The sequence below is a fragment of the Heloderma suspectum genome, chromosome 6 (genome assembly GCF_057233095.1).
Source record: "Heloderma suspectum isolate Gila_16-S chromosome 6, 16-S_ref, whole genome shotgun sequence".
Taxonomy (NCBI): Eukaryota; Metazoa; Chordata; class Lepidosauria; order Squamata; family Helodermatidae; genus Heloderma; species Heloderma suspectum.
The window spans coordinates 114,080,530-114,102,220 of record NC_139463.1 but is presented as its reverse complement, the minus strand read 5'-3'; the positions used below and the strand labels follow the sequence as shown (position 1 = coordinate 114,102,220).

Here is a 21,691-nt window from a genome sequence, read left to right as displayed (position 1 = left end):
TGCATCACAGTAGTCTAAACAAGAGGAGACCAGGGCATGTACTACCGATGGGAGCAGATGGTCAGGAAGGAAGGGGCGCAGCTGCGGTATCAGATGGAGTGGATACAGCACTGTCCGGCTCACAGCCGACACCTGAGCCTCCATGGACAGCTGGGAGTCCAAAATGACCCCCTGGCTGCGGATCATTCACCCCTATCCAGAGCCCTCCTCATATCATCCACCAAGGCCATTTCTGTCCCATGCCCAAGCCTGAAGCCCCACTGAAATGGGTCTAGATAATCAGTTTCTTCCAAGTGTGTCTTCAACTGCATCGCCACCACCCGCTCAATCGCCTTCCCCAAAAATGGCAGATTTGAGACTGTGCAAAAGTTGTTCAGAACTTGATGATCCAAGGAGGCTTCTTTAAGAGCAGTCTTATCACTGCCTCCTTGAGGGCTGATGGCATCACTGCCTCCTCAAAGGAGGCATTCACCACCACCCTGATCCCCTCACCCAGTCTCTCTCTGCAGTCCATAATGAGCCAAGATGGGCAAGGATCAAGTAAGCAGGTGGTCGGCCATACAGATGAAAGCACCTTGTCCACTTCATCAGGAGGAAGAAGCTGGAACCACTCCCACAAAACTCGGTTTGCCACAGACTGCCTCTTGCTCACTAACTGTATCCACAGCATGCGGAGTAACACTCCTAACCTGATCAATTTTATCTGCAAAGTGCCTTGCTAAGGCCTCACAGGAGGCCTTAGAATGCTCCAGTGGTTCAGGAGCCACAGGACCAACCAGGCTCCGGACCACTTGGAACAGCCTCCTGGGACAGCACTCTGCAGATGCGATAGAGGCAGCATAATATTCCTTTTTTGCTGCCTTCAACAGGCTGAAGATACAGCTCTAGCCCGTGTCTGATCATTTGGAGCGAGACTTCTGCCACTGGCGCTCTAGCTGTCTCACCTCCTGTTTCAGAGCTTGTAACCGTGGATTGAACCATGGTGCAGTCCGAGCCCTGTTCAGGGGGAGAGGGCGTTTCGGAGCCACCCGATGTAATGCCCCAGTGATTGCGGCATTCCAGCCCCCCCCCAGGGTCTCGACCGAGTGGCTGTTGGCGTGCCCCAGAGAATCCCCAAGCGCGTTCAGGAATCCATTCGAATCCATAAGACGCCTAGGGCAGACCATTTTAATAGGTCCTCCACCCCTGCAGAGGAGTTGTGGTAGGGATGTACTTAAGTGACTTACCTTTCGAGGATTATGTTGATGGGGGGGAGGCATTCCGTCCCTCCCCCCGGAATCCTCAATGGGGGGGGAGGCGATCCGTTCCTCCCTCCCGGAATCCTCGATGGCCAGCTGTGCTCCGCGGCAGCTCCGCGGAGCAGCCGGCCAGGCCCAGCCCAGCCCAGAGCTGTCCACAGCCAGATTTCCAGCCACGGAGGGCTCTGGGAAAAAACCAACAACAACCGTGTACGCAAATGGTGGCGGCTACGGCCGCCACCATTTGCGTTCGTTATTTTTGGCCGTCTGAATCTACGTAAACATTTACGTAGACTATGATGGTGAAAATAAAGGGGAACACAAATAGCATAGCGGGTGCTATTTGCGTCCCTTTTTGATTCACCATTTTAGCCTATGTAAAGATTTACGTAGGCTAAAACGGCAAATTAAAAAGGGACGCAAATAGCACCCGCTACGCTATTTGAGTTCCCCTTTATTTTTGCTGTCATAGTCTATGTAAATATTTACATAGACTAAGACAGCCAAAAATAACGAACGCAAATGGCGGCAGCTGTAGCTGCCGCCATTTGCATACGCGTTTTTTTTTTAACCCAGCCATGATACGCTACATAAGTCTTTACGTAGCCTATCACTCCTATGTAAAAAAACACACACACAGAAGCGACCAGACTGCAAATGGAGGTGGTGGCAGCTGGATGGAAGACCAGCCGCCGCCGCCGCCACCGCTGATGGAGCCGCCACCGTCCAGAACATCCGCCCGAGGTCTCATCCTGGGGGGAATCCGCAGGGGGGTGGCAGGCCGTTCCGCCATGGATTTTGGGGGGCCGAATGCACTGGCATTCGGCCTCACCTAGATCTGTGGCGGAATTCTCTGACATCCCTACTGAGGCGCCCCCATGAGGATGGCCTCTGAATGTACGTTGAAGTCCCCCAACACCAATAAGTTGGGGGACTGTACACGCACATCAGAGACCACCTCAGGCACCTCGGCCAGGGAGTCAGTCATGCAGCAGGGTGGACGGTACATGAGCAGAATCCCCAGACTTCCCTTTGGGTCCAAACTCCAGTACATGCACTCAGCAACCTTGGTCTCCCAGACCGGGGGTCAGGTGATGACCAAGGACTCTCGGTAGATAACAGCCACTCCCCCTCCCTGATCCCCAGCCCTCGGCTGATCATAGCAAACACTCTTTTCCAACAGCACAAGAGGTGACTCTACACATGGACATCACCAGATGGTCAATATCAAAATCAGATTGATTATGTCCTTTGCAGCCAAAGATGGAGAAGCTCTATACAGTCAGTCAAAACAAGAGCTGGAGCTGACTGTGGCTCAGATCATGAGCAGCTTCTTGCAACATTTTGGCTTAAATTGAAGAACATAGGGAAAACCACTAAACCGTTCAGGTGTGACCTAAATCATTTCCCTTATGCATATACAGAGGAGGTGAGGAATAGATTTCAGGGATTAGACCTGATAGACAGAGTGCCTGAGGAACTATGGACGGAGGTCCGTAACATTGTTCAGGAGGCAGCAACGAAATCCATCCCAAAGAAAAAGAAATGCAAGAAAGGAAAGTGGCTGTCTGATGAGGCTTTACAAGTAGCTGAGGAAAGAAGGGAAGTGAAAAGCAAGGGAGAAAGGGGAAGATATACCCAACTGAATGCAGAGTTCAAGAGAATAGCAAGGAGAGACAAGAAGGCCTTCTTAAATGAACAATGCAAAGAAATAAAAGAAAACAATAGAATGGGAAAGACTAGCAATCTCTTCAAGAAAATTTGAGATATCAAGGGAACGTTTTGTGCAAAGACGAGCATGATAAAGAACAAAGAAGGAAGGGACCTAACAGAAGCAGATGAGATTAAGAAGAGGTGGAAAGAATACACAGAAGAACTATACAGGAAAGGTCTTAATGTCCCTGATAGCCATGATAGTGCGCTCACTGCACTTGAGCCGGACATCCTCGAGAGTGAAGTCCAGTGGGCCTTAGGAAGCATTGCTAACAACAAAACTAGTGGAGATGACAGTATTCCAGCTGAGCTATTTAAGATCCTAAAAGATGATGCTGTTAAAGTGCTGCACTCAATATGCCAACAAATCTGGAACACTCAACAGTGGCTGCAAGACTGGAAAAGGTCAGTTTACATTCCAATTCCAAAGAAGGGCAATGCCAAAGAGTGTTCGAACTACCGTACTATTGCGCTCATTTCACATGCCAGCAAGGTTATGCTCAAAATCCTACAAGCTAGGCTTCAGCAGTATGTGAACTGAGAACTACAGGAAGTACAAGCAGGATTTCGAAGAGGCAGAGGAACTAGAGATCAAATCACCAACATTCACTGGATCATGAAGAAAGCAAGAGAATTCCAGAAAAACATCTATTTCTGCTTCATTGACTACGCTAAAGCCTTTGATTGTGTGGATCACAACAAATGGTGGCAAATTCTTAAAAAGATGGGAGTACCAGACCACCTTACCTGTCTCCTGAGAAACCTGTATGAGGGTCAAGAAGCAAGAGTAAGAACCGGACATGGAACAAGCGATTGGTTCAAAATTGGGAAAGGAAATTGTGGAAATTGTACGGTTTGGGAAAAGCACCACAACCCGCAAGAACAATTCCTACCTGTGGAATCTTGTAAAGACTTAAGATATCTGCCATGCGTGAGGATGTATCAGAATCAAGTCCTCCAATGACTCCTATTAGATTTTTCTTGATGTCACATTGATAGTTAGGAACAAATGTCTGTGATTTGCAGAGCAGGTCTAGAGTGTTACGGTAGGTCTTCCTGGAATCAAAATAACTGTCATAGATGTGGAAGCCAAGTGTGACATTGGGCAAGATCTTGGGATTCTCATTGATCTCATGAACAGCAAACACCAAGGCCAAGATGTGCTGGTAGAACTTAGTCACCACACTGCAAATAATGTGTTGTTGTTGTTGTTGTTGTTGTTGTTTCATGTAAGAATTAAAGAGTGCACAACATAATTTTATCACAATACTGGTCCACTATGCAGCTGTCTAACTATAAAGAGAGGGTATAACAACCAAAATTAGTTATGACTAAGTCCTATTGAAAAGTTGGATTCACTTTCTTTAATGTTATTTTTGTTCATCTTCAGCATTTCTTGCCAGAGATTCAAATATCCGTCTAGGGAATTTAACAGAGTAAACAAAGGCTGACACAAATTTCTTCTTATGTAGCTATTGCTTTTTTGACAAACATATGCTTTGGTACTGATGTCATTTTATATCCTACAGTTCATGCACCACATTTGAATACCTTTCTCATCTAGTTGTCATTTGCAGTTTGGGATCCACATAGGAGTGGAGGCAGACAAAGACAGGAAAGTTTCAACATTTGCTTCCATTTTAATTCAGCAAATGTCTTCAGAAACAGTATGCAAGGGTGAATTCCCTCCTACATTTTGAGATGCTTAATATTTGCAAGTATTTGATTTCAGAGGTAACAGAAGCTGGATGAATAATGCCAAATGCTGGGGAAAAGGAGGTCTTATTTGCTGCTGCAAGTGACACCTGAAAATCTATATCTTTAATATTATCTGCTGTAGTATACAAGATCTAGCTATATCAGGGCCATTTAAGAAAAGCAGTGATGATGGGGAGAACCCTGAGTAATACTTGTTGCTTAGCATCTTCATCCATACGTTTACATATAGATAGGAATGGTGCTGCCCGATTGTGTCTGGTGGATCCCCCCCGCATGGCTGCCCCAAGCCACACCCACTGTGCCCCATGCCCCACTTGACCCCCACCCTTGCTTGCCAAGCTGTCAGCACCCACCCTGGGCCCATCTTGCAATCTCTGCAGCCGCCATTTTGAAAAAAATGGTGGGTGCAGATATACACAAATTTGGCCTTATGCGAAATGGCGCTGTGAATGGCCAATATACACAAGGTTACAGGTGTAAAAGCCCCATTTACTGGCCCAGGTTGAGTGTGGATGGTTTGGTGATTGGGCACAGGTCCAGTGGTGTATGAGCAGGGGCAGGGGCTTGGTGGGCATCTGTAGAACCCAGATGTTGAGGGGGTTGTCCATCCCTACATACAGATCTAAGTGGACCAATGTTAAGTAATTGGATGGTGAAACAGGAAAAATTGAGTGAAGACAAAGTTTCAGAGACCAGACCATGCCTTCTATAGACTCCAGTCCTGGTTCCAGTTTCAAAGATGCAGCTGTCACATGTTTGGGGACATCAAAAATTGTCATTTAACTTTTTCAGCATTTGAATTGTAGCTCAAAACCCAGATTTGAGTGCCATATAGAAGCTGAGCAAGTGATTTACTGATTTGGCATTTAAATCTTGCAAGACTGAAGGGATATGACTTTCCCTTTCTGATAAAAGAAATGCTGAATGGCAGCCATATTGTTGCATGCATTATCAATAGCATAATTCCTATAGAATGTCTAGGATAGAGAAGAATGGGGGGAAAAACCCCTAAATGCTTAAATGTTGAGGCCTGTTCAAATAAATGTCCATGTAGAGACCAACTATATTTTTGTTACTTTTTGAAAATATTAAAAACTTAGGCTTATACTTGATTGAGAGGGCTTCATTGTTACAGTAATTGGCTAATTCCTTTAATAAACATTTTAAACCAATTTGTGTTTGAGACAGATAAGCTGCTTCATCTGCGTAAAGTAGTAAGGGCACCTGTTTTTCTGCAAGTTTCGTTGTAAAAATTTAAGGGGGGTTAAAACTTGGAGAGAGATCATTAGTGGAATGATTAAACAGAAGGGGAACTAAAATGCACTCCTGTCTAACTCCTCTGGATGACTTTCTTGAATTTGAAAATGGCCACCAACTCTGCACCAAATTTGCATGGACGTTTCCAATTATAATTGCTTTGTAAGATAAAGGAACCTATTGTCAGTTGTTGCAGTCTTTCACTTAGTGCACAGCCTTTCTCCAGGTAGTAGATCAAAGGCTGATCTAAGATCCTCAAAGGCTACAACTAGCCTCTTCATGACAGAAACAGATTTTTTTTCTTCCTGCAAGGTGCAATAGAATAAAACAGTGGTCTATGGTAGAACCACCATTTCTGAAACCTGTCTGCTTCCCACCGAGAATATTGTCTGTCTTGAGCCAAGCCTCATATTGAATATATAGAACACTGTCATGCCATTTACCAGTGACAGACAGCAGGCTTATAGGTCTGTAGTAGTGGGGTCTGTAGTAATTCACATCAAACTTTCACACTGTGTCTCTAAGGGCAGGATGTGCCTGATCTTGTCTGATCTTGGAAGCTCAGCAGGGTCCGCCCTGGTTAGTACTTGGATTGGGAACCATCTGGGAATCAGGCTTCCAGCACTGAGCAGGGGGTTGGACTTGATGGTCTCGTAGGCCCCTTCCAACCCTATGATTCTATGATTTATGATTAACCCATGTTTCAGGCATATTGCCATTTTTGTTAATAAAAGTAAAAAGAGCAGACTGGGGGGGGGGATCAACCCACATTGACCTTAAATAATTCAGGGAGGAGGGAGATAAAATCAGGACCAGGCACTTCCCTTGATATCAGATGCAAAATTAAATCCCTAACTTCCTGAGCGGTGACTGCACTGCACCCCATTTGGGGAGCACTGATGCGTTTTCTACTTTTTAATCAGAAAAATAGTTGTCATGAAGGGTGAAATCCTATGAAGATTGCTGCCAGAGGCTGGAGACTATCGTGAGCTGGAGCTCAGAAGGGATCATCTCCTCTGTGCCCTGGCTGCCCTGAGTTGATGGCTAAAAGCATGATTTTGTGCATCTAGCTGGGGAATTTGGAGCGGGGGGCATGGAGGTGGCACATGGGAAGTCGCGTAAAATGCTTCCCACAGTCTCCTTCCCTCCCTGCTGCCAGAACCATCCCCCTTCTCCTATCTCTGCACTCCATTTTACAAGCACAGAGAAGTAGCTGGCATAGAGAGAATGGCAGCAGCTATGAGGAGGCAGGGCTCCGACCTCAGTGCCCACAAACTGAAAAAACCCTATGACCCTCTAGACGGTATCTAGTGGCCATAAGATTGTTCCCAGGCACATGGCAGAATGCAGAAATCAGGAATTCCATAGGGGCCTTTAACTCCTCCACCTGAAACCATTTGCTAGAATACTTTACTACCGTCAATGGAGGGAGAAGAGATCAATAACTTCCACCATTCAAGCATCTTCAATTGTTTCTTATACGTGATTAGGGACTTAATACCATACCCTAACATTCCCTTTTTTATATATAATTGAAACCTTGTTCAATTGCTTTTTTCATAAGGGCACAGTCAAAATCAAACCTTTAGTTATTTGGAAATACAGGGCCAGTTTTGGGTTGTAACGCATTCGCAGTGATATTCTTCTAAAGAAAACACCAATAATTCCTACCTTGTGAACGCAGCACAAGATGATATTGAGGCAGTTTTGTCCCCATAAATCCCCTCCCCTTTCAGATCATGCACATCTCTCCAAAACATAGAATGACACAAACGTAGAACATGCCAAGTAGTGTGAGCATTTGGTGCATTAATTTCCCATAACACACTTACAGACGGTAAGGGTCAACATGTATGTACATTTTCAGGGCATTTATTCACTTTATAAATGTATTCACTTCACACATTTATTGTATTTCCATACCACCTTTCTGGGACCAACCAATGCAGGTTCCAAAATTTCAGAACATGAGACCCCTCATCAAATAAGACTATAAGATGCATAGGCTAGAGTGGAAATTCATGGCAAAAACTGAACGTTGTAACAGGTCATCCTGCCTGCCAGTGTGGCTGTAATGTTTGTATACTTGATTCTGTGCATTTCACTTTTTCATAGCAACCAAAGTTAGCAGCAACGTATTCATTCATATCTGTACACAAAATTATATACACTTCTTTTTTCAAAAATTCAATCAATTTGCCAACATAAAAGAAGAAAGAATCGATAACACCAAATTGACATTCATGAGATACTCAGGGGGAAAAAAGATCCTTACAATGGAAACCTAATTGACTCCTCCGAAGGGTGTTTATCAAAGAAAATTCGATGGAACATATAATTGATATGAGATGCAACCGCACCAATGATGACTTCATTTGGCTGGTGCCACTCATGTGGAATAGGAAGCGGGTCAGTTGGTGCACATTTCATAGTACTCACTGTGCACACTTGGTGAGGAAGGAAGAAAACCACCAGCAGCAGCAGCATCACAAACCCCAATGCCAGAGGCCAAATCTTTCCTGAAAATGTTGATGTTCTTGCTCACTTTACAGCAGCAGCATCACTAGCTGCTTTGCGACTGGTTTAAAGAAGCTGGCTTGGCTAGAAGTTGAGTTCTGCTAATGTACTTCTGAAAGAGGCTGCTGCCATCCTTATGCTTAGCCTCATGTCTGCTCTAAAATTGTGCCTTGAATGCCAGTGGAGAGACAATTATTTCAAGTCTCACCTATGCAATGCAAATAGGAGAACTATACAGTCCTAGTGACAAAGCCCTGCAATGTGACTTTTAGCAGCCAGTGACACAGCACAGGTTCTATTGATCTGAACCTTGTTAGGTTGTTATTTTTCTTTCTAGTGGCTTCTGGGAAGCCACTGGAGCTTTAATCAGGTGAATAAAAGATAGTAATGTTTATAATTACAGGGTGATAATCATGCTGGTGATGTTCTTGAGCTCCCTCCGGTATTGAGGCGACACACTTGATAGTTCTTACCACAATGTTCTTCTGTTCCTTACTGGGACAGGCACAATGGGTGTTGATTTCAGAATAACCTACAGTGGCCTTTGGGATGGGATCAAGGAGGAAATGGGCATGCATGGAAAAGCAATGGAAATTGTGTCATTTATTTAATCTTATACTTTGTTTGGACATTAATCTTTTGAGCTTCTGCAGCAGTAACCCCAGTCTGGAGAAGGAATGCATATGTCCATTTTTAAGTTACCACAATTATATGCAGCAATAAAATGGATTGTGTCAAGAATCCACTTCATCCAAAAGGTCCAAGTCTCAGTGGTTACAGAGGTCCATCTGCAGGCCCATCTCCTGTCTCTTATTTCAGACTCAGAAGCTTGGTGTTGCAACAGGTGGCAATGCAAAGATGCCTCTGTAAGCCAAATGTTTATCCATATTGGGTGTCTGGTAGGAAGTTGCCCATATTCTCTGGCAGATTTTCTTTCAAGTATTTATTAAAGTTCTGCCCATTAGTTAATCCCAATACAACATCATGTCACATTATAACAGAGGTTTTGGGCATGTGATTAGAACCTTGGACAAGGATGGGAGAAGCCAGGATTGAAATGAAGTTCCTATTGAGACATGAAGCTCACTTGATGACTTTGAGCCAGGCACCGTCTCTCAGATTAATGCACTTCACAGGGTTCTTGTCAGGATAATTGTGTAGATGCGATGATGTTGGCCAGCAGAATCCCCTTTGCTCTGCTTTTGAAGCACTGAAGGTGGCCTGACCACTTCAGCTTTGCCCACCCTGCCTCCTTCCCCCATTCCAGGAAGGAAGTGGTGTGAAGAAAGGATGGGGCAGAACTGATCTGGTCCCTTTAGCTATATTGTAGGAGCTATGGGCCTAGGCAAGTCAGCTACACTTTCTTAACAGGGAAAACATACCACAGCAAAGTGCGGTCTCTGGCCAAATCTTAGCCGCTGGGCCGACGAGTTTCAATCCATATCACAAAGGTGAAGGAATGTCTGACTGCCCCTTCCCTGAACCCCTCCTGGCATAGATGGCATGCTCTGTGGCATCATTCCCCCGCTCTCCCCTCTATAGTAAGTATGCCAAAGTAGAAGACTGGCAAAGAGTCTCTTTATACCCCATATAAGGAGGGGTATGGAGTGCAGAAAAGGCGCTGTAGCCAAGTGTTTTCCTTAGGCCCACCAGAGGTGTGCCAGACCAGTCATACAGGTATTGTAATAAGAATTATTAAGATAATGTATGTGTACATTTGAATATTCTACACTGCTATATACCTGCTAGGATTTGTGCCAATGGGGAACTTTGGGGAGCTGGATTACAATCCTTTGTATTGTTTCTCTAGTACATACTACTATTGCCATGTCCAGAACTAACTTTCAAAAGTAACAGTCCTTTATTGAAATTGTTAAACAACAAGGTGGTGGTCATACAGTGTCAGAGGTCTTTGGTGTTTATTCCCTAACTTCTACCACCAGCCTCCATCATGGACATCAGTCAAGAAGCAACCATAGTTGGAAGAGATTTCATTCTACATTTGATTCAGAGGTGTGATGCTTTCTACAGAGTTGCCCAAGATCAGATTTTGTGCAGGCTCTCTGATTTATATTACAGAAATACTTCTGAGGTAACACAATTAACTAATTCTATTAGCAGAGCAAATGGAATGATGATCAGATAATTCAATGCATTCTCCTTATTAGGTGCTCCCTCCTGTTGAAATCTGGTCTCACTAAAATAATGTAGCATTTGGGGGAAAAGATGCAGACCAATAACCCAGCACTGGAAACTAAGATAGAGAAGATTTCCACAGCTACCATGTATTTTCCTCTTGTGCTTAGGTAGGTTGGAACAAAAGACAGCCAGACACTACAAAAAACTAACATGCTGAAGGTGATGAACTTGGCTTCATTGAAACTGTCAGGTAACTTCCTTGCTAGAAAAGCCACCGTGAAGCTAAGAATGGCCAGAAATCCCATGTACCCCAAGACACAATAGAACATGGTGACTGAACGTTCATTACATTCCACATTGATTTCTCCAAACACTGAGCGCATGTCCAAATCTGGGAATGGGGGAGAAATAGCCAACCAAACAGCACAAATGCCTACTTGAGCAAGAGAACAGGAAATGACAATAGAATGTGCCAATCTTTTCCTCACCCATTTCCAAAAAATGTTCCCTGGCTTGGAGGCCATGAAAGCCACAACCACAACACTGGTTTTGGCCAAAACAGAAGAAACTGCAACAGAGAAGATGATACCAAAAGCTGTTTGTCGGAGGAGACAGGAAATCCTATTTGGCTTTCCAAGGAAGAGCAAGGAGCAGAGGAAGCAAAGAAGAAGAGACATGAGCAGGACATAGGTAAGGCTTTCATTGTTTGCTTTGACAATGGGAGTGTCGCGTTGCTTAATGAAGACTGCCAGCACAAGAGCTGTGATCAGAGAAAAGAGAAGAGCTGAAGGAAGGAAAATTTTAATCTTGGGAACACAGTGATTTCTGTGCTTGTTTGGGTAATGATCTTCTAGGCAGCTGATACAATCATCCATGTCTAGAAGAGGAAAATATGATAATATTAAAGATATTATAATTGCTCTGAAGGCAAAGATGCACCTCTCCTCATGTCATATGGAGTGTTTGCAGCTCCTAGAGGAAGGAGATCATAATGTGATTTTCCCCCCTTTTCTTTAGCAAACAATGTGATAGGAGTCCAATGTGATAGGAGACCAAGTGAGGTGGCTAAAAATATTTACGTAGGCTAAAACGGCGAATCAAAAAGGGATGCAAATAGTGCCCACTACGCTATTTGTGTTCCCCTTATTTTCACCGTCTTAGTCTACGTAAATATTTACGTAGACTAAGACGGCCAAAAATAAGGAACGCAAATGGCAGCAGCCGTAGCCGCCGCCATTTGGGTACGCGTTTTTTTTTTTTTTTTACCCAGCCATGATAGGCTACGTAAATCTTTATGTAGCCTATCACGTCTTGTAAAAAAAAATCCGACAAGACTGCAAATGGCGGCGGCGACAGCCAGTTGGAAGACCAGCCACCGCCACCGTCGGAGCCGCCGCCGCCCGGAACATCCACCCCAGCTAAGTCTCGTCCCGGGGGGGATCTGCGGGGGGGCAAGGGGGTGGCAGGCCATTCTGCCACAGATTTTTGGGGGGCCGAATGCACTGGCATTCGGCCTCACCGAGATCCGTGGCGGAATTCTCTGACATCCCTGTGTCCCTCACCATACATGACAGTGACAGATAGCTGCTGCCTTCTGTAAACCTCAGGGGGTAGTTATGATATTTCTACCTTACCTCCAAGGGCTGTTTAAGAGCTAGTAATTGCTACTTTATACCTCCAACACCATAGGGCTCTGTCCCAGTGGTGGATCTGGGGAAAATTGCGCCTAGGCTGGGAACCTTGCTTCAAGATTCAACAAGTAGTTTCAGATTTGTAAAAGGTGCAGAAATCACTTGGGAATTAAGAATCTATATCATCTGGTTCAATTTTAATTATGTCAAATAATATATTGTTCAACTTGGATGATCTATCAACTCATTCTTGTTAAGTTCAATGGGACCTGTTCATTATTAATTAGTTTAATGGGACTTACAGCTAGAGTTTTTGGAATTAACTTAATGTGGTGATTTTAAAAAGAGGACAGAGCCCCTCCACACTTAATAGCATTGTAGAAGAGGGAAATTCAGTAGCTGTAGCTTGACATACAAGCTGAAATTCCCGCTTCTTCTACATAACTCATAGAGATGTCGGAGCCCTGGCTGTCCTCCTTTTCATCTGGCCAAGCTAAAGTTACTTGAACTCTTTATTTCAGTATAAACACAACTGAGGCCTAGAGCCTCTGAATACATTCAGCCTTCTTAACAGTAAAATTAAAACAAAACAAAACGAGGGGTTCTTATTTCCACACTGCCCCTGGGAGGCAGATGGCTCCTCCTAGAAATAATAACCATTCAACACAGTCTATTTCATGGACTTTTCCATATATATGGGAGAGGAGAGAAAGAGGGAGGCAGACAAAGTAAATCCGAGAGTCTCATTTAGCTGCACTGTCCCTTGCACAGGGCGAATTTCCATTATTTACACTGTGGGAAGGATCCCAGAAAAGAGAGACAATACCCTGCCACATTTACCACAATCCATCCAGTGGGACATATCCTGATTGATTGCTATGTTTCTTTCTTTTTAATATATACTGTTTAGTTTGATTACATTTATGATGGAGGATTTTACATGTAAGCTGCCGTGGAAAGATTTGTATTCTAAAAGGCAGGATAGGAATAGTAGTAAATAATAAATATACAATTGCAGCCATGTATTGTAATCCTAGCATGTTTACTCAGAAGTAAACCCAACTGAATTCAATAGGACTTACTCTCAGGATCCTTGACACTGGGCCCTCCTGTTAGGGACAGGAGATACATTGCAGCATGTTCTGGGTCCCAACTTCTATATTCAAATTACTAAGCAAATAATGGAAGATAATCAGGGCTGGATAATAAACATATTCTTTAGCTTATTTTTCAAATTGTCCAAAGTCCAGCAATTATGGACATGTATGTATATTCTATATCACACCTTTTGCCATTGATCCCACATTATTGTCTGAATATTTGATCCAAGTCACATTGGTTAACAATATATTTCCTACCCATCTGGTTTGTGATCTTCCCTTCGGGACATGAAGCACAATTGTAGCAACAAAATTTCTCCCTCTCCTTTTTTCTGCTGTAGCCAGGATGACACTTGTCATTACACAGAGAGAAAGGAGGGACCTGCCCTTGAACAAAAGAAATTACACTGTTTGGGGAACATTGCTTTCAAAATGATGTACTTGGTAAATGACAAGGGTGATGACATGAAGAAATAACAATAAGGCTCCAGTCCTCAGTACACTTCATGTGGTGGAGAAGGGTAGATTTTACTGCTGCCACCTCCCCTATCCTGACAGGATAGGATTATCTGATAACATAAAAAGAAATGTTTTTCTTATAGCCATGGTGAATCATACCAGTGGTGTATCTAGCCCAGAATTCTGCTCACATAGTGGCCAACCGGCTGCCTGTGGGAAGCCCACCAGAAGGATATATGTGGAATGGCACCCTCCTGCTCGTATTCCCCAGCAACTGGTATACAGAAGCATACTACCTCTGATACTGGTGGAGCATATCATAACTAGTAGCCATATAGTCTTCTCCTCCATGAACGTGTCTAATCCCTTTTTAAAGCTATACAAGTTGGTGGCCATCACAACATCTTGTGGTAGCAAACTCCATAATTATATGTGTGCTGTGTGAAGTACTTAATTTTATCTGTCCTGAATCTTCCAGCATTCAGCTTCATGGAATGATCCTGGTATTATCCCCTTTCTCTACCTAAGCATAATTTTGTATATCTCTATCATGTCTCCCCGTTAGCAGCTTTTCCTAAGCTAAACAGGCCCAGATGTTCTAACCTTTCCTCACTGAGGATTGCTCCAGCCCCTTGGTGATTTTTGTTGCCATTTTCTCTGCCTTCTCCAACTCAACTGCAATAAAATTTGTGAGTGCAGTGACCAGAATAGTACACAGTATTCCAAATGTGGTCACACCAGATTTTTGTATAAGGACAGTATGATGGTGGCAGTTTTATTTTCAATTCCTTTCCTAATTATGCCCAACATGGAATTCTCCTTTTTCAAAGTAGCCACACACAGGGTTAACATTTTCATTGAGCTATCCAGCACAACCCCAAGATCTCTGTTTCAGTCTGTCATTACGACCCCAGTTCCCATTATCACATGCATTAAGTTTGGGATTTTTTGCCCCAATGTACATTACTTTACACTTGCTTTCATTGAACTGCATTTGCTAATTTAATGCCCATTCTCCCAGACTGTAGAGATCTGGATTACAATCCCTTTTTGTTTTGACCAACCTAAATAATTTAGTGTCATCAGCAAATTTTAGCACTTCTCTGCTCACTCTTAATTACAGGTAATTTATGAACAAGTTAAAAAAAGCATTGGTACTAACCATTATTATTATTATTATTATTATTATTATTATTATTAACATTCCTTATTGTTTGCTTCAATTTGTGCAAATCTGTGTTTCTTTTTGTTTTCATCATTTCAGAAAGAGATCTGGATTCTGAAGGAAGCCTTCTTTCCTCTAACAGCTACAAACAGGACCACGTGGGAAGTTTTGTTTTGTTTTCCATTACTAAATGGACAGAAGGAAGGGATACTTTTTTTCCCCCATAACTTGCTCTGGCAGACAGGTGATGTTGGGCTCCATACAGATTGATTCCTTTACTACATATATATGTCACAACTGGCAGGTTAAGAGCATGTTGGAAGGCAAAGCACGACATGAGGGGGGTGAGGAGAGAATGTGCCACAGATCCCAAGTAGCCAAAGCAAGCCATTCAATGGTGTAGAGAGACTTACCCAAACCAGACCCACAAGGCTGATTGGATCAAGGAGAAATGGGGAATGAAGTCATTACCTGCGTACTGCTATTTGCTGTTTAGGAGCTGATGATGGTCAAAAGGCCTTATCACCATCAGCACACAAGTTTGAATAACAAGGACAAACTCTATTGCTGATCTGGTGCAGTCTCCACTGGGAATGGAGAATTGCTCTGTTGTAGACTATATATCTTGCATGTCATCACAGATGGAATTCCATATATCTCCAATTAGAAGGACCAGGTAGAAGCTCATGGGAAAGTTCACTTCTTTGGATCCTGGAGAACTACTGGTAGTCATGGTTGATAATAGTACATTTGTAGAAATGTTCAATTGGTATAATGCAGGTTCCTAAGTTTCCATGATGATATAAGGCCTGAAAGGACCCAAAAATTTCAGAGCAACCATTCTGCTGGCACTGAAAGGGTGCAGCCGACTTTACACTAGGGAGAATGTGGTATTACAGGTAGCACATTTATTCTGGACTAGGCCTGATATGAACTGAAGAAGCCCTCCATTAACTTGCTTAGACAGACTCAATGGTTCTTGCCTCTACTCTGACAAGTTCACAAGCAGTGCATGATGAGAAAGGTTATCTCTGCTTAGTTAGCCATGGCTGCCTGAAATTCAGAGAAGACCTATACAGCAGGGACGGGGAAGCTCTGGACCATGGGGTGGATATGGCCGACAGGAGGTCCCCATCTGGCCAGCCAGTTTCCATGCTGCCCTTATCTCTGATCAGTAATTGAAGATAAGGGATTTCCCCACCTTTCTCCCACACTGAAATGAGGCCTTTAAATAAATCTGCATTAGGTCCAATTAAAAGTCTAATTGCAGCAGGGGGGGGGATTTTGATTGGATAGGGATAACCCCCCCTTCCTAAACTCTGGGATTCTGCTGCAATAAGCCTGTTAAAAAGCCTCCATTGGTATAGCCATTTTAAAGTCAAATTGCAGCATGGGGAGTGCGGCAATTCCACATGCACGATATGCATATAGTAAAGGTTTGTGTATGTGTAGGGTGGCTGGTATGTGTCTGGAATGATTGGCAGGTGAATGTGAGGAGGGGGTTTGGTAGAGTGTGAGCAAGAATGACAGTCTGGCCAGTGGAGGAAAGGGGGAGTGGCTGAGTGAGAATGGAATGCTTGTGATTGGAGGAGAGCTTGCGCAGAAAAGGGTGGGGTGATTGCTTCTAGGGAGTCAGATCAGTCTGGGAGGGTAGATTGGGTACAGCTAGATAAGTCTGAGATCAGATTGGGAGATAAGTGAGAGTGGAATGCAGTCTGCTTGGAGGAGAGCTTGTGCTAGGGATGGGGGAGAATTTCTCCCCGAAACTTCGGGGGGCCAAGTGCCAACGTGTTCGGCCCCCCGAAGTAGTTTCGGGGAGAAATTCTCCGCACCCCCCCCGCCCCCGCACCCCCCCGGGATGGGACTTACCTTTCCCGAATGTCCCTCCCGGCGGCGGGTCCCGGCGGCGGTTCGTCAGGTCTTCGACAGGGGCAGAGGCGGCAGCCGGTCTTTCGACCGGCTGCCGCCGCCACCGCCATTCCAATAAAAGTAAAAAAAAAAAAATGCCCCCGTGATAGGCTACGTGACGATTAACGTAGCCTATCACGGCTAGATTTGCAAAGTCAGCCAAGATTTGCAAAGATTACGTAGACTACGGCGAAAATAAGGGCAACGCTATTTGCGTTGCCCTTATTTTCGCCGTAGTCTACGTAAAGATTTACGTAGACTACAGCGACCAAATAAGGAATGCGAATGGCGGCTCCCTATGGGGGCCGCCATTCGCGTATGCGCTTTTTTTTTTTTTTTTAGTCACCCGTGATAGGCTACGTGACGATTTACGTAGCCTATCACGGCTGACTTTGCAAATCTAGCCGTGATAGGCTACGTTAATCGTCACGTAGCCTATCACGGGGACGTTTTTGTTTTTTGTTTTACTTTTTATTTCGCGGCCGGGCGAGGCGAGGCGCCTCCTCCCCGGCCTGAATTTCGGCCGGGCGAGGCGGGAAGCCTCCCCCCCCAGCCTGAACTTTGGGGGGAGCAGCGAAGCACCTCCCCCCCACCGCGAAGCAAGTTGCAAGACCAGGTAAGTGGCTTTCGTGCACCCCTAGCTTGTGCAGAGAAAGGTAGGATGAGTGCTTCTAGGGCGTCAGATCAGTCTGGGAGGAAGATAGATTAGGTACAGCTAGAGAAATCTGAGTTGAGATTGGGAAACAAGAGTGAGAACATCTAGTGAGATAGTCTGTGGGATAGTGTGTCAGATAGTGAGAGAGAGCATATGAGAGGTTTCTGAAAATAGTGCTAAAAGCAAGTTATATTGTGTAGTTTATAGTGTTTACTTATTTTAGTCATCATTCCTGATATCCTTTCCTCATCCCAACCCAGTTCCTATTTCCAGTCCTGTTGTACCAAGTAAACCTTCCTTATTTTCAGTTTTAAAAGATAGTTCCCTTTTTTTGTGATTAGGAAGGGTTTCGTGGAATAACCCGCACATGCCGGCTGCTTGGTCCGTGCTCCCAAATAGGAAGAAAGCAGCTAAAAAAAAAAAAGGGTTATTGGTGGCAGCAACTGAGAGAGTGGTGAAGCATCACACTACACCAGCAAAGGGTTGTGGGTGAGAGCCTAAAGGTGGCAGTGCGAGGAGAGACACCTGACCTGGTGACTAGAAGTAGGAGGTGGGTCAAAAAGGCCTCAGGTCCTCACAGGGAGCATTGGAGGGTTTGCTGCTGGCCTGAGAAAGGGTAAACCTCCCCAATGCTGTGACTCCCCTCAAAACTCCCTCCTCCTCAGCTACACTAAGACTTTATAAAAGCCTCATTTGGAAACAATGGAGGCTTTTACAAAGCCTGATTGCAGTGGGGTGGTGTATGTGGGGAGGGAGGGAGAGAGAGAGAGAGAGAGAGAGAGAGAGAGAGAGAGAGAGAGAGAGAGCTTTGGCCTTATGGTAAGGGTGAGTTGGATGAATTGCATTCCACCACTATAACCAGAAATTCATGTTTACTCAGAGGTACATGTGATTAGTTTTCAAGGGAACTTACTCATTAGTAAGTGTGCCTTGGATTTCAGCCTCCTCTACACACTAACCTGGGATCCAGTGAACTCAGTGGTGCCTCAGCAGCAGATACATACTTACCAGGGAGAAATTCCATATGATCTCAGTGGGAATTACTTCTAATTAAAAATGTATAGAATTGCAATTCCTGTCTTATTTTCCTTTAATGTAGAATGCTGCCTCATTTCTGACTGGCTAGTGCAAGTATGACTGACAGGCATTGGCCACATTCAAAATTTAGTTAGCCCCTCCAATTTTTCTGTACTGGTTTCAACTTCTAAAAAGGTAGATCATTCAGTGACCAAGAACTGCATCAATTAAGGGATAATGAGGCTATTTCTACACCTGAATGAAGTGTTTATTCCACTGAATTCTGTCCTCATTCATGATGAACGTTTTGCCAGGAGGAGCCAGTGGATCCAGCCTTCCCACCTTGGCTCTGACATAGGAATTGTTTGGGAAAGCGACCAAGTTTGTAATACCAAATCCAGCTGCTAATTCTCCATGTTCATTGAACTTAACTTCATCTCCTGCATTGTTGTTGAAGGAGATCCTTTGAATCGAAGAGTGAAGCTAGGCAGAAGAGAAAGATAAACAGTGGGATATAAAGTGCTGTAGTTATTTTTATTGTATGTTGTATATATTTTATTGTATGTGCGTATTTGTTGTAATCAGGTTAAATTTTTCAACTAGCTTTTGTAGTTGGATTTAGATCCTTGCTTTCTCTGAGACCCCAAGGACCCCAAGAATGAAAGTATTTTTCACAGAAAAAAATAAAGTGCATACACCGATGAGGATGATGAGGATGATAATTGATATTATAATGATTATTATGATGATAATTCATCTAATGAAACTGATCAGCAGGAGATTCAGGAGAGGGAAGAGAATTGCTTATCACAACACACACACACACACACATAATCTGCCCAAGATATTATTATGGCTTCTAGTTTTAATGGCTTCAAATGCACATTGGACAGATTCATAAACAAAAGGTCTGTCAATGCCCTTTCCATCAAGTCATGATGGATATCCAACCTTGAAGTTCAAAAACACTACATCACTGAAACACTTCTGCTAGGGCCAATAACAGAAAGAGCTTATTGCCTTCATGTCTTCCTCATGAGCTTTCTAGGGACATTTGACTGGCCCCTGTGGAAACAGGTTGCTGAGCTAGATGGATCATTTGATCCTCTCCAATGGAATGCAATACTTTTATGATAGGAGATTCATGACAAGGGAGTATATCCCACTTTAAATACCTGAAAAAATGGGGGTCAGTGTAACTTTCTCAGTCAGTGGTGTTGATGAGAGAACATCCAGAATGGTCCCTGAATAATAATTGAGGCTGTAAAAATTTGTGGTTTCAATACATGGAAAGTAGCGGAATAATTTGAGGGAGGTAAATGGGACAAAAATACAGTGTTCATGTTTTACAGAAATTTGGAGGTGTTATACACACCATCATATGGCACTCAGGTTATGAAAATAGACCTTTCTCAGTAAGGAAACATTACCTGCCAAGGTTCCACATTATGAAGGGCCAATCCGCCCCCATCCTCCATTGCTGGGTGGTTGGTTCTAGATGAGTACATGTTATGCAAAGCATGTGCAAGAGTATACACAGCATTATAGATACTGTAGCTGTGGCCGGTCATGCCCATTTCAAAAAATGGTGCAGCAAGTCTTTCCAGTCTCTCCTCTGCAGAACAGGATTCACTTAGTTTATTTGGGTCATGGGAATTTTGAATGGAACAGTCAAATGCTTGCTCCCAGAAATCCTTGATAAAACCACCTCCATTTGCCCCAGATGGGTGGATGGTTTGAAGAAATTCTTGGAAGCTTAGAACCTGCTTTGATTCAATTGGGAAGGTGATAGCACCATGGAGTGTCTGCATATCAAACATCTTTTGAAAGGCAATAAATGTGAAATCAATTTGAGCTGTCATAATCCACACTTTCCCTGCAAAGCTCATCTCCTCAAATTCACCAGCTGTTGAAGCAGTGAGCATTCTTACTATTAGAATGCCCATCAACTGTGCAATGGATCTATTTTCTCCATAAATAACAACTACATTGGCTTTGCTCTTCATAAAAACAGGAATATCACTAAGATAGACATCAATAATCTCATCTATGCTAAAGAAATGTATGTTCTTTGGAACAATTTCTGTGAATGCTGAACAGATTCCATTCTGGGAAAACATTGGCTCCAAAACCTGCAAAAAAACGCTCTCCACCTTCATTATCCATTGTGATAAGCCCTACCCATTTCAATCCAAAATGAAGAAGTAACTCGATGATCCCCAGGTACTGAGTATCTTCATTGGGGACCATGCGGTAAAAGGAAGAGAAATCAGTTTGAACTCTAAATTTTGGTTCAAATGAGCCATATGAAATCTGAAAAAAGGAAAGGGGGGCAGATATTTCAGAAACTGAATATGAGTATATGAAGACATACATACGTGTGTGTGTGTGTGTGTGTGTGTGTATATATATATATATATATATATATATATAGTTTAATAACATCTGGAACTTTTCATCCAGAAGAATCCCCAAGGTAACATATGGAATTTCAACATCCATTAAGACCATCACATTATAATTACATGTACAGCTGGGGGAGGGGGGAGATATCTCAAAAATTGAAAAGGGTATACATAACTTCTGCACCTTTTCATCCCTAAGGATCCAGAATGTATCATATGGAATTTCAACATCTATTAAAACCATCCAGTTATAATTGCATGCACACATTCGCTGCCTCTTTTACTTAGTGTTATTTCCTTACATACTGGTTTACACTGCGGTATGAGAACCTGATTTCTCTTTCTTCATTAGTCACTATCAGTTCAAACCTCATCAGTGTATATGTGAAGTTAGGATTCAATGTTGCCCCAATATATATTATTTATGGATACTTATGCTGGAACTCATTTGCCCTTTCGTTGCTCATTCACCCAGTATGGAAAAATCCATTTGGATCTCCCTATCATTCAGCTGTATTTTTCATGAATCTGAATGACTTAGTTTTATCTGCAAACTTGGCCACCTCACTGTTCACCCCTGAACTGCAGATAGTTTATACACTAGTTAAGCAGCACCACTTCTTACTTCCCTTCACTGTCTGAACAGCCTATTAAGTCTACTCTCTGATTCCTAAGGAGGTAGTGGGCTCTCCCACACTGGAGGCATTCAAGATGAAGCTGGACAGCCATCTGTCAGGGATGCTTTGACTTAGATTCCTGCATTGAGCA

The 21,691-nt window shown here is 43.5% G+C and overlaps 1 protein-coding gene and 1 pseudogene across 1 annotated transcript; both read right to left on the bottom strand.

The window, feature by feature from the left end:
- Positions 1–3,769: 3,769 nt before the first annotated feature.
- LOC146342610 (vomeronasal type-2 receptor 26-like) lies at positions 3,770–9,006 on the bottom strand. Its single transcript, XM_084807929.1, has 2 exons — positions 8,203–9,006; positions 3,770–4,136 (listed from the first exon to the last, which is right to left on the bottom strand). The coding sequence occupies exons 1-2, from the start codon at positions 8,412–8,414 to the stop codon at positions 3,770–3,772; spliced, it is 579 nt and encodes a 192-aa protein (XP_084664055.1). The 5' UTR covers positions 8,415–9,006.
- Positions 9,007–9,455: 449 nt separating this feature from the next.
- On the bottom strand, positions 9,456–20,768 carry LOC146342609 (vomeronasal type-2 receptor 26-like; annotated as a pseudogene).
- Between the last annotated feature and the right edge of the window lie 923 nt (positions 20,769–21,691).